A 12,569-nucleotide genomic window follows, 5' to 3' on the forward strand; every position below is an offset into this window, starting at 1 on the left:
CTGCACAGAATTCTATTTAAATGCAATGATTCAGCATTGAGAGGCAAAACTTGATGTTTTGAAGGGGAATGTGGCTGAGCTGCTCAGCTTCTGCACATGCTGAAGCAAAAACACACTCAATTGAAATTGAATAAACTGGCTTCACAGTCTAGATTGATGTCCAAAAAAAATGTATGCTATAGCATCTGGGAACAAAAATGTATTTATTATATTTGCAGCTCATCTTCTTGTCACATTAAATTGAATTGGTCACACTCTCTCACACACACACACACACACACACCCTCTTAAGCCTGTTTTGTTTTTCCCTTTAACTCTCTTCTTTTCTTCCTATTCACCCCTCGGTCCACCTTCCCTCATGTATCCTGTGGTAACAGAGCTGCGTGCTCAGGAATGTGGCCCTCATATGGGATGAAGAGCCTTTCCTTTTTTTTTTCTACCCAGTAATGAAAACCAGATCAATCAGCCCACTCTTTCTATGTGTATGTGTGTTAGTGACCAACTTCTCCTGTTCCCTGTTCTGCCAAGATACGGCTCCCGTACAAATGCAAGAGAGGATTCTTTTGGAATTCCTACTGTGTGTGAGAGAGACAGATTAATGCACATGTTTAGCTGAGTATGTATGAGGGGAAACGGGGGATTGTCCTGGCATATGGCAGAGATTACGAGGAGAGGAGCTGCTGTCGAGTCAGAACCAGCAGACCTTCTCATGGACATCTTTTTGACATTAATCAGCATGAACTCAATATGTTTATGGCCTGTCTAGATAGGTATTCGGAATGAGACAATGCTTTTTTTTTAAGTTTTGGGAAAAGGAAAATAGTTTAGAAGAAAATATGCATCAGGACCTTTGGTTTCAGTTTTGGTGTAACTTTGCATAGTGTTTTTCACACTGTCACTAATGATTGTTTGCAGATCATGTGCCTCTGAATTAGCTGGCGTATATTTTGGCGATTTCTTTGCTGCAGTACCATCAATAGCAAATGGCTTGGTCTCACTGCATTACACTACTTTTCCCTTAATGCACATCAAATGTTTTAAACTGTGTGATGGTAACACTCAGCTGAAATTAAGTTAAAGTTAAACGGTTAAATGGAGCAGGATGCTGATACACAGACCACAATAAACAAGTCTATGCATGAATTTCTATCTGCATATCCAGCTAATTTCCAGCTTGTGTGTGTGTGTGTGTGTGTGTGTGTGTGTGTGTGTGTGTGTGTGTGTGTGTTTGTATAGGTGGGCTGTTTCGACCCGTACAGCGATGACCCCAGGCTGGGCATCCAGAAGATCAGTTTGTGTAAATACAGCAACAAGCTGGTGGTGGCTGGCACTGCTGGACAGGTAAAGATGCACATACAGTACACACATTAGTACAGTACTAGTCACTTTCCCTTGTTTTAAATGGTTTAAAAGCTAAAATACAAATCTTGAATTTTAGCTTGGTTTACTGTCATCAAGCTTTGTAAACTGAAGTACAACACACTAAAAAAGATGCAGGTGTTAAAACACAAACATCTGATAATAAAGACCAGTGTATGTACAGTATGTGTATATAATATACTGCATTGTTTGCTTTCTCTGTAGGAACGAAGGTTAATAAAGGATTAAAGAAGTAGATTTGCTACTACAACCTTAATATTAATGGTATTTTTTGTCCTTGATGGCAACACACCAGGAAAATCTTCAGGGGTAAAAACTATATTACTTTATGGAATCCTACATAAGTGGGCAAAGCGTTATCTCACCAATGCGAATCTTTTTGTAAAGCTGACATTTTGTCTTAGGGTCAAACTGGACCAAGAATGTGTTCCTGACTGATAGTGGGGCTAGAGAAGAGGTCAAAGGATCTTAAAACTTAAGCATTCATCTTTCAATATGTCATGAATATTGACAAATACTACACCATGTTTAGAAACACTCTGCTTGCTACACTCCGCTAAGTGGATGCTCAGGTTCTGCTGCACTTAAAAGGTGCATGCTGTTAAAACCTCACCTCACAGTAAATAAATGGAGTTCTGACTTCAGACTGCAGATTTTTTAATGTGCTAATAGTTTAAAAACCTGCGCCGTCATCATATTTGCTGTTACATGCTTCTGAAATTCAGCAGAACTGATGATTAACGGATATTTCCCCACTTAATCTCTCCAGGTGATAGTGATGGGTTTGAATGACGAGCGATCGGACCACTTTGTGGACGTCTCGGTGGTCGATCTGCTGCAGGACAGGGAGGGCTTCACCTGGAAGGGTCACGACAGACTGGAGCAGCGTCTCAAACCTGCTCCTTTCCCTCCAGGCTTCCAGCCACTGGTGCTGGTGCAATGCCTGCCCCCAGCCTCCGTTACAGCCGTGGCGCTGCACGCAGAGTGGAACCTGATCGCCTTTGGGACGAGTCATGGATTTGGCTTGTTTGACTATCACAGACGGAATGCTGTGCTTGCAAGGTGAGAGACACACTGTTGCAGTTTAGAATATTAATAATCATTCACCTGTTTACCCTCAAATAATAGATTTTTTAGGGTTTATACTCTGCCTTGTTACCCTTCTCTTCCTGCTACTTTTCTATTCTGAGGAAAGGCCAGAATAATGCTTACACTCTGCTTCTCTGCAGATGTACCCTGCACCCTAATGACTCATTAGCGATGGAGGGCCCACTGTCCAGAGTCAAGTCCTTGAAAAAATCTTTACGGCAAAGCTTCAGACGCATCCGCAAGAGCAGGGTGTCGGGGAAGAAACGCGCCATCGCCACACCTATTAGCAAGGTAAGTTACTTTGCTCTTGGTTGTAATAAGAGCACGGAACATAAAGGCTGAATTGATTTCTGAATTTTATGATCGTCCATGTGCAGGTACAAGAGGCCAATGCTGCTTTGGCAGAGCAGGAGGACGTGGCTCCAATACAGCGGAGGATTGAGCCACGGTCAGCAGACGACTCGCTTTCTGGAGTGGTCAGATGTCTTTGCTTTGCTGACACCTTCCTGCGTGATGGTGCGATAACTCACTGGTCGAAATTTGGTTTGTTTACAATACAATAAGTTATACGAATTTCAGCAACTTTTTTTCTTTGTCTTCGTACTCTAGGCACACACCATGGCCCTACGCTATGGGCTGGCACCAACTCGGGCAGCGTGTATGCCTACGCTCTGGAGGTTCCTGGCGTAGGCTCAGGACGTGTGTGTGAGCGAGGAGGAGCGAGTGAGAGCAGTGCGTGTGTCGAGGCCGTGTTGGGTAAAGAGATTCAGCTGATGCACAGAGCCCCGGTGGTGTCGATCTGCGTGTTAGACGGCCGGGGGAAACCTTTACCCGAGCCATATGAAGCCTCCCAGGACCTCGCCATTGCACCAGATATGACCAACGCTCACTCTGTCCTCATTGCATCAGAGGAACAGCTCAAGGTTGAGGCTGAAAGATGTTATTTGCATTTGAATTACCAGTGTGAAATTTTGTCATTTCATGAGGACATACAGAGTTTGGGCTGTTTTGTCTCTATAGACAGTTTGGTCCCTTTTCTTTCATTTCACTTATTTTACTGTCAAGTAGTGGAATTAAATTTTTTCAGTAAAAGTTAAAGAGTTTTTAAAGATATAACATTTCTTTTCAAACATTTCTGCATGAAATTATCTAACAATGACAAGACACATAATATATTTTAGTGGTCCTGAATTAGCTTAAATAAACAGGTCTTTATCAGATTTTATTGTGTGTATTTGTCATTAATGTTGTAAAGTACAAATACACAATTCCCATGATCCACCGGTGCTTCCTGGTGTCATCAAACTACATAGGTCTTTTATTACTAGAAATCCCTAGTGGCAGAAATGTCATACTGTGTGTAAAAAGAAAATATCCTATTTAATCCAATTTTAAATCTTGGGTTCTCCTACTCTCTCTCCCTCTCTATCTCTCTCTCTTCAGGTCTTCTCCCTTCCCAAGGTGAGCGCAAAGACCAAATTCAAGTTGACGGCACATGAAGGCTGTCGGGTGAGGAAAGTTGCCCTGGTGGTCTTCAGCTCCACGGCTCAGGAAGACTACAGTGAACACACACTGGTGTGTCTGACCAACATGGGAGACATGCACCTCTTCAACATACCAGGTCTTCGACCACAGGTGTGGTTTACTTGGGATTTGTTATTGTAATTGTGTAGTATTATTGTCACGTGGCTGTTTTTCACTGGGATTTTTAAATGGTGTACTTGGTGTCCTCAGGTGCGTTACGACTGCATTCGCAAAGAAGATATCAGTGGCATTGCATCATGTGTTTTCACCAAGAATGGACAGGGTGAGTGGGAAATTGCTTTTTTTTTTTTTTTTTTAAACCATTTTATTGACACAGGCATCACAATATAAACAGTTTTTTTAATGATGATTACATCTCACCTGTCTAATTATTGTTTGTGTGTTGTTTCCTACAGGCTTTTACTTGATCTCACCCTCTGAGTATGAGAGGTTCTCACTCTCGGCTAAGGTCATCACTGAGCCGCTCTTCTCTGTGCAGCTGGACCGACCACTAGACCCCACACCTGCCAGGTATCACACACAAACACACATTAAGGCTATTGCAGCTGTTTTTCTTGGGACACCGCATTGACTTCCACTCATTTGGACAGCCTAAAGAAAGCGTCATCGCTAAGCTCAACCATAACCAGTTAATGTCTAACCTTAACCTAACCACTAGTCATATCTTAGCTCTGAAATGAGGTTCTACCTCATTTGGACCATTTGAACTAATTTAGTCTCCTGACAAGGTCAGTGTTTATACCAGAAAAAGAGGTATCAAATACAAGTACACACAGAATTCGCCTGAGCTGATGCTGTTCTGTGGCATGAAGATGGATCACTGTGCATGTCTGAAAAAACAGAAAACCCTTGTTTGAGGTTATTTTTGCCAAAAGAGAAAACTATTTCAACCTCTCAAGTAATCGGAAGGGTTCACATATTGTTTTCCACCCGCTCTATGATTGTTAATGAATATATACATAGATGATGATTAATGATGTAAACATCGGTGGTCCCTGCACTATACTACATCAGGAAATGTAGGACTGCTGTTCCTTACCAACAGCTCTGCCACACATGAAACCAGAGAAATGACACTTACACTGTTGTTGCTTATTACTCCGTCTACTGCCAAAATAAATGGTATGTGTTGATTTGTCTCCTCAGTGATGGCACGACGACACAACCACAGGCCAACGGAACCCACAAGAACCAGATGAGTCAGGCTGAGGGTAGGTTTGGAAACATATACACACACACACATGCACAGTACATGATTTTCTTTCTTCATTTTTTTTTTTATTTCCTCTCGCCCTCTTTATTCTCCTTCATCACCCACACACTATCTCTGTTTCTGGAGTTTTTTCAACCTCAACCAGGCCTTGCAGGGCTTCCCCCCCGTCCCCGGTCTCTATGGTAACCATTCACTATGCCTCTTCTGCCTCCTGGGCAGGAAAAGGTGGTTGTTGTGGTGACCAGAGTAATGTATGTCTTAAAATGCAGACATGAATCACTACCCCCATGTTTACAAAATAAAACAATCAGTTTAATTATAATGATAAAAACAGCACTCCTGGTCAGTGTTAATGTTCTCAGGCCTTTCTTTGTAATCTTTTTTTTGTTTATTGACTGGATATTGTGTTGTATTTTCTTATAATGTTTGTTTTATATCATGATTGTCAGTGTAATGTTTGTCGCCAGCTCTCTCTTGTACAAAAAGAGTTTGTTCTCAATGAGACTAGATGACTTTTTCCTGGTTTAATATAGAACATAATAGGCAGTAAAGCAATTTTATTTTGAAAGTTTTTTTTCATACACAAAGGCATATTTAAGGTGCCATATGCAAAATTAAATAAACAACACATTTATGAGAGAGAGAGAAATAAGATGATTTGGATAAAAAATACAAGAAGTGATTAAATAAATCGAAATAGGATTTAATTAATTACATACTATGTACTGTTTGTAAAAAAGCCTTACAAGTAAGGGCTTGACTTGACCTCATAAAAGTCTGACCTCCACATTATACAAAAGATGTTTTTATGCTCTGTCACCATGTAAACGTGATATTGTGAACATGATGGTAAACAGACATATCTACACATCCAGCTGTGTTTTTCTTTGGTAGTAGCTCGATGTGTGTGGAGGGAAAAAAAAGCCACACAGTGAGCAGTGAAAATGAACCAAAATAGTAAAGTTGTGGGCCAGAAAACCTTCACAATGAGCTGAAAGCTGTGCCAAAGAGCAAAGAGAACCAACAGAATTGGGTTATTTTCCGTGTTTGAATGTATTTGCTCTCCCAGTGCAACTTTGCTCAGCTTGATTCTATTAAGTAACCCTGGTGTTAGGGTCTGATCTGGAGACTCTCTGCGATTTACCTTCACAGGCCAAACACAAGAATCTCCCAGTTCTCTGTCCTCCCCACTCCTGGACACACCACTGGACTCACCCCTCAGCTGTGCTGACCTCACCCTCGACTCCACTGGAGAACTCACTGTGGAAGACGTCAGGGACTTTCTAACGTAGGCACACACACACACAAACAGCTCACACTATTCTTAGCCTTTTAATTTTTCCAGCACTCAGTTGTGGTTTGTGCATGTGTCCCGCAGCACTGTGGACGAAGCCGAGAACAACTTAAAGAACATAAAAGAGGAGGAGGGACGCTCGACTGGTATCCTCATCAACTGAACAGGTAAGAAACAAACACAGGTGAGGCCTGTGTTGCACTGTCTTTGATGTTTCCTCCTATTTTTTCACTTATTTCCCCTTATAGGCAGATACTGTTTGTGCGCACACACACACTCACACAGACACACACACACACACACACACACACACACACACATACACCTGTTTCTAATGGAACTGGTCCAGAGTGTGCAAACTTCAAAGGCTTGTTCTGTCTGAGCGCTGCATTCCAATAACAAACCCTCCACTCTGTTTTCCCCACCAGTCTGTCTTTGAGAAGCCAGTGGAGCAGAAATCATTTCCACTGAGGGAAACTCAACACATTAATGTGCTTTTCAGATTTTCATAATGAGCTCAGCTCAGAACAGGACCTTGGTTAATTTATTATCCCTTACACCAGCTTTTCTCAGATACAGTATACGAGTTGAAATTCATCTACCTTAACTCACCCTTACAGCAGGGTAAAGTACTGTGCGTCTGCTGTGAATCAGGCCACATTATCCAGTCCGTGCAGCTGTTACTAACATGTGAGAAATGAGAGGAAAGAAGATGATGAGGAGATTAGCATCATGGTGGAAACTTTTCCTCAGTGACAAGAATCAAACATCTATCATGACATTGTGTGAAAGAGAGAAGCTCAACACTGAAGTGTCTGCTCTGACTGCATATTTACCACACACCAAAAACACTTTGAAGACACCTCACTATTAAGTGTCTGTAGTCTTTAAAGGGATAGTTTGGGTTTTTGAAGTAAGGGTGTGTGTGAGGTAAATAGTCGGTGTGTGTGTGTGTGTGCGTGTGTTTTAATTACAGTGGGCAGTATTTGGCGAGCTGGGTGTTTGGACAGGGAGACGGACGAACCAGAGGACAATGCCGCACATTGTTTTTGACATGAATGAGGGCAACAGAAGACATTTTGTTGCAAAAAAATGCCCAACTGAAGAGAACAATCCAAGACATTGCTACTGTGCACTTTGTTTGGAATTACGTTACGTGGTTTACCATGGTGACATGGTTGCACAGTTACATTTATAAGTGTAGAAAACGGGGCCGTCTGAGATGATTACTCAACATGTTGTCTCTGTTGTGCCTGTTCAAATCAAAACAATGCATGAATTCTGTTCTCTGTCCTCCTCTCTCCCTCTTCAGAAAGTCAAAATGCTGCTTTCTGTATGTAACACACAGGATTGTGTGTGTACAGTATATATATATATATTCATTAATGTGTGCGACCAGGAGTCTTAAATAAGGAGGTGGTGATGTTTTCTTATTTTGCCTTCTATTTATTTGTCAAGACTTTTTGGCTTGACTTTTTTTTTAATATATAACTCTGCTGCCCCCTAGTGTTGTCATCTGATATTACAAATACAAATGTGTGTTTATCAGTCTGTGAGTTCAAAACCACTGTTGCAGGACTTCAAAGGGCGTTTTAAAGGTTTAAGGGACTTGGTTTTAGTGTTAGATTTGGGTTAGGGTTAGTGTAAGGATTAGGTATGCGGTTGAGATGGTTATGGTAAGAAGAAGTCCTCACAACTATAGAGAAAGCATTTAAACACTTGTTCTCAAATTAAAATGAACATAAATGCTCATAAATCAAAGTTGGTTTGAGTCGGTGTGAACAAAACTTTAAAAAAAAAAATAGAGATAATTTAATGTTTCACTGCAAATACAAAAATGTGTTTAACCCAGAATTCAAATGAAAATGTGCTCCCTTGATTTTGGGTCAACTGTGATTTTTTGTTTTTTCCTCTTAAATTAAAAGATGTTGATTTCTGTGTTACAGGGAGGGGCAGGAGTGGACTGGACGGACTGGATTTCAGTCCTGCACCACAGATTATCTCCCATCAGCCACTGCAGAGGCTCCAGCCTGCACTCTGCACTCTTGTCTTAGCCTGGCACAGACTGGCAAACAGCCTCACCATGGACAAGGAAGACAATATGCTGTTGTTGAGGCTTCTTCTACTCGAAGAACTAAAGGGTCTTCTTCTCTAACCACTTATGAAACGTAACATCAGCCGCTGCATGAAAAAAACACTAAAGTCCAGCTGAGGATATTCTGACTCTGGACACGATTATTTGTCACTTCCGAGATCAAAAAGGCTGCAAATGTCCACCGTCCATCTCGACGCCCTCTGTGACCATTCGTCCACTGCCCTGATGTTTCCACAGTGATTCCCAGCTGCTGGAGATGGTCGTGATGAATGACTGTGGCTCAGCCTTGGAGGAAAAAGGCTGTTTGATTGTGCACAGGAGACTCAGTTGTGACATGTCGGTATTTTTCTATCCACAGTTCTGAGGCGTGCTCAGCTCGGCTCGGCTCAGCTCAGCTCAGCCTTGACTTTCCTCCACATTTGGAACTGGAATTGTTGCCAAGCGTGCTTGTCGCTTCCTCGTTAACACTAAGTGAACGTGATGTTAATAAGCCTGTGTTATGAACTGAATATTTCCAGCAAAAGGCTGAAGGATGAAGCATTTCTGTGCTCGAAGATGGAGACTAGTAAATGAAGTATTTTGAATATGTGAATATTGATACGTATAGTATTTCTATGATTCCCCCTCTAAGGTGCCAGTGAGGGCAGTTGAACTGTCTTATCCAGTGTCGTGTGGGTAAATAAATCCACTGGTGGTTTCTGGGTCAAACACAAGCACATTTTCATGAAAGCTTTTAACACGGTCTCTGTCTCATGGTACTAAAGGAACGATTTGAAGGTGTTTTTGAACTGCAAATATTGACACTTGAGTGGTTTTATACGGCTTCTGGACAAACGTAAGCTACAGAAAGAAGTGACGGAGTGAAGAAGAGGGGCAAGAAGACGGGACTGAGAGTGACTGATGATATTTAGGATGAGGTGAAATTGTCTTTTGGAACACTTTTTTTTTGCAAATGTCTTGGTTTCATTCAACTACAAACATGGTGTGTGATGGATTCTGTACAGCAGCCATTTTGAAACGTGTGTCACAGGAGTTACTGATGATGGACGGCTCTGTTCAGTTCATGTAAGTCAGGACTGTGACACAGCGAACCAACATGAACCCTGCAACTGAGGAGGTTTGTTCAGAATCGGTTCATTTGGTATGGAGTGTTTTACTCCAGTGATTTTTCCCACTGTGATCTGTCAAAATGGCTGCTGTGGAAAGTGTAATGGGAGGAGGAGGAGGAGGAGGAGGTGGACAGTGATGATTTGTGGCACGACATGACTGCACTGACACTTCTTTCCTCTCAAGTTTGACAACAATGAGACTCTGCTCACTGGAAGTATGAAGTGAAGTTATAAGCCCTCAGAGATAAAGAGCATGTGACATCAATGATTTATCTGTTAAGAATAAAGTTTTAGCTTTTATACTCATTTTTGGCTGGTTTGTTAAAATCAGGATTAGGGCTGGATGACCATTCAGAAACAACCGTTGTTGCAATACAGTTTAAAGAACAGCATATATTGATATAATATTAAGGGATTGTGCAAACACACTTTTAATTCATATTATTGCCTTAAATGTTTTACCTCAGATTCCCAAAATGTTTCTCTTTTTAACACAAGCTTGTAATGTTCTGCTACAAATGATGATTTAAAGCCACCGTTGACTGATTTCCTAAACTTTCACTCGGGAGCAAAATCTGTTACAATATCTGACATGTACTAGATTGTGACGGTTTATCAGCTGATTTGAATGGTTTAATCTTATTGCACCAGCCTTAATCTGGATTAATTTGTCAGACAAAGGTAAACAATGAGATGCAATTGGTTCAATTCTGTTAAATCCGCTCTCCTTTTATCCAGAATTGTTTTTTTTTCCCAGGACTTTTTCAGGTAGTGAAGCAAAGTCTTTGTGAAAGCTCAAAGTAACAAACTGTGACTCATCCAGGAGGTTTTCTGTGACGTTTGTTGCAGACCTTTGATCATCAGTTGACTCCCTTCCTTTTCTTTAAGTTTCACTGTGTTAAAAAAATAATTTTATATATATATATATATATAAAATACTATCTATACTAGGTCTGCAGAAGACAGGTTTGTAATTGTAAGCCAATGATAGTAAAATATTAGGACCTGTTGTAGCTTAAAAAATGCTCAGTATTCTTTGCTTCTTGATCACATGTAAAACAAACAAAAATAAAGGGACCTCACTACTAACTTATGGAGCTCAACAGGTAGGAATCACTTTCAATGCATTTTATTCTTGTGTTTGCTTGTTTTTGGTGGCCTGGTTGATGGTAATTAACCCTTTCAAGCTACAGTTGGCAATGATTTACCTTTTTAACTCCACAGTTACAACAACTTTGTGATTCACTTTTGTGTGTAGGGTTTTAATTGGGTCACTTAGCATTTTTTGGCTGACAAACAAATTGAAAATGTTAATAAAATGATTTACTCTCTTCATGCGGTTTGTATTAAATTGTATTTACAAAAAAAACAAAAAACAAAACACAGTATGGCGTATGTGTGTCATTAAAAGGCAGCACAAGAAAGAGCCCAACAAACCTTCATATTGAGTGTTGTTAAACAAATGGTGTATGTGACATGTGGCTATGTCATCGCGGTAGGACAAAAAAGTATAACTATACTACTAAACTATACTATACGAAAACAACATTTGGACAACATACTATAATATGACTTTTTTGTCAAAATTTGGACGACATTATATGATGACTTTTTTTTCAAAATTTGGACCACATACTATACTATGACGTTTTTGACCGATTTTGGACTACATACTATACTATGACGTTTTCGACCGATTTTGGACGACATGCTATACTATGACATTTTTGACCGATTTTGGACGACATGCTATATACTATGACGTTTTTGACCGATTTTGGACGACATACTATACTATGACGTTTTTGACCGATTTTGGACCACATACTATACTATGACATTTTTTGGTGATTTTGGACGACATGCTATACTATGACATTTTTTACCGATTTTGGACGACATGCTATACTATGACATTTTTGACCGATTTTGGACGACAAGCTATACTATGACATTTTTTGGTGATTTTGGACAACATGCTATACTATTACATTTTTGACCGATTTTGGACGACATGCTATACTATGACGTTTTTGACCGATTTTGGACGACATACTATACTATGACGTTTTTGACCGATTTTGGACGACATGCTATACTAGGACTTCTTTGACTGATTTTGGACGACATGCTATACTATGACGTTTTTGACCGATTTTGGTCGACATGCTATACTATGACGTTTTTGACCGATTTTGGACCACATACTATACTATGACATTTTTTGGTGATTTTTGACGACATGCTATACTATGACATTTTTGACCGATTTTGGACGACATGCTATATACTATGACGTTTTTGACCGATTTTGGACGACATACTATACTATGACATTTTTTGGTGATTTTGGACAACATGCTATACTATGACTTTTTTGACCGATTTTGGACGACATACTATACTATGACATTTTTGACCGATTTTGGACGACATGCTATACTATGACGTTTTTGACCGATTTTGGACCACATACTATACTATGACATTTTTTGGTGATTTTGGACGACATGCTATACTATGACATTTTTGACCGATTTTGGACGACATGCTATACTATGACGTTTTTGACCGATTTTGGACGACATGCTATACTATGACATTTTTGACCGATTTTGGACGACATGCTATACTATGACGTTTTTGACCGATTTTGGACGACATACTATACTATGACATTTTTTGGTGATTTTGGACGACATGCTATACTATGACATTTTTGACCGATTTTGGACGACATACTATACTATGACATTTTTTGGTGATTTTGGACAACATGCTATACTATGACATTTTTGACCGATTTTGGACGACATGCTATACTATGACATTTTTTACCGATTT

At 40.2% G+C, this 12,569-nt stretch overlaps 1 protein-coding gene across 1 annotated transcript in view; it reads left to right on the forward strand.

The window, feature by feature from the left end:
- Positions 1–11,060, forward strand: part of llgl1 (LLGL scribble cell polarity complex component 1) — a 36,208-nt gene extending 25,148 nt beyond the window's left edge. The window contains exons 13-24 of the mRNA XM_058653480.1: positions 1,237–1,341; positions 2,150–2,442; positions 2,610–2,760; positions 2,847–2,985; positions 3,079–3,392; positions 3,913–4,104; positions 4,204–4,276; positions 4,410–4,524; positions 5,161–5,225; positions 6,380–6,515; positions 6,606–6,688; positions 8,468–11,060. Of these exons, the coding sequence (XP_058509463.1) occupies positions 1,237–1,341; positions 2,150–2,442; positions 2,610–2,760; positions 2,847–2,985; positions 3,079–3,392; positions 3,913–4,104; positions 4,204–4,276; positions 4,410–4,524; positions 5,161–5,225; positions 6,380–6,515; positions 6,606–6,684 (1,662 nt within the window). The 3' untranslated portion in view covers positions 6,685–6,688; positions 8,468–11,060. The remainder of the gene's footprint in view (positions 1–1,236; positions 1,342–2,149; positions 2,443–2,609; positions 2,761–2,846; positions 2,986–3,078; positions 3,393–3,912; positions 4,105–4,203; positions 4,277–4,409; positions 4,525–5,160; positions 5,226–6,379; positions 6,516–6,605; positions 6,689–8,467) is intronic.
- Positions 11,061–12,569: the final 1,509 nt, after the last annotated feature.

The sequence above is a fragment of the Solea solea genome, chromosome 16, assembly GCF_958295425.1.
Source record: "Solea solea chromosome 16, fSolSol10.1, whole genome shotgun sequence".
NCBI classification, from domain to species: Eukaryota; Metazoa; Chordata; class Actinopteri; order Pleuronectiformes; family Soleidae; genus Solea; species Solea solea.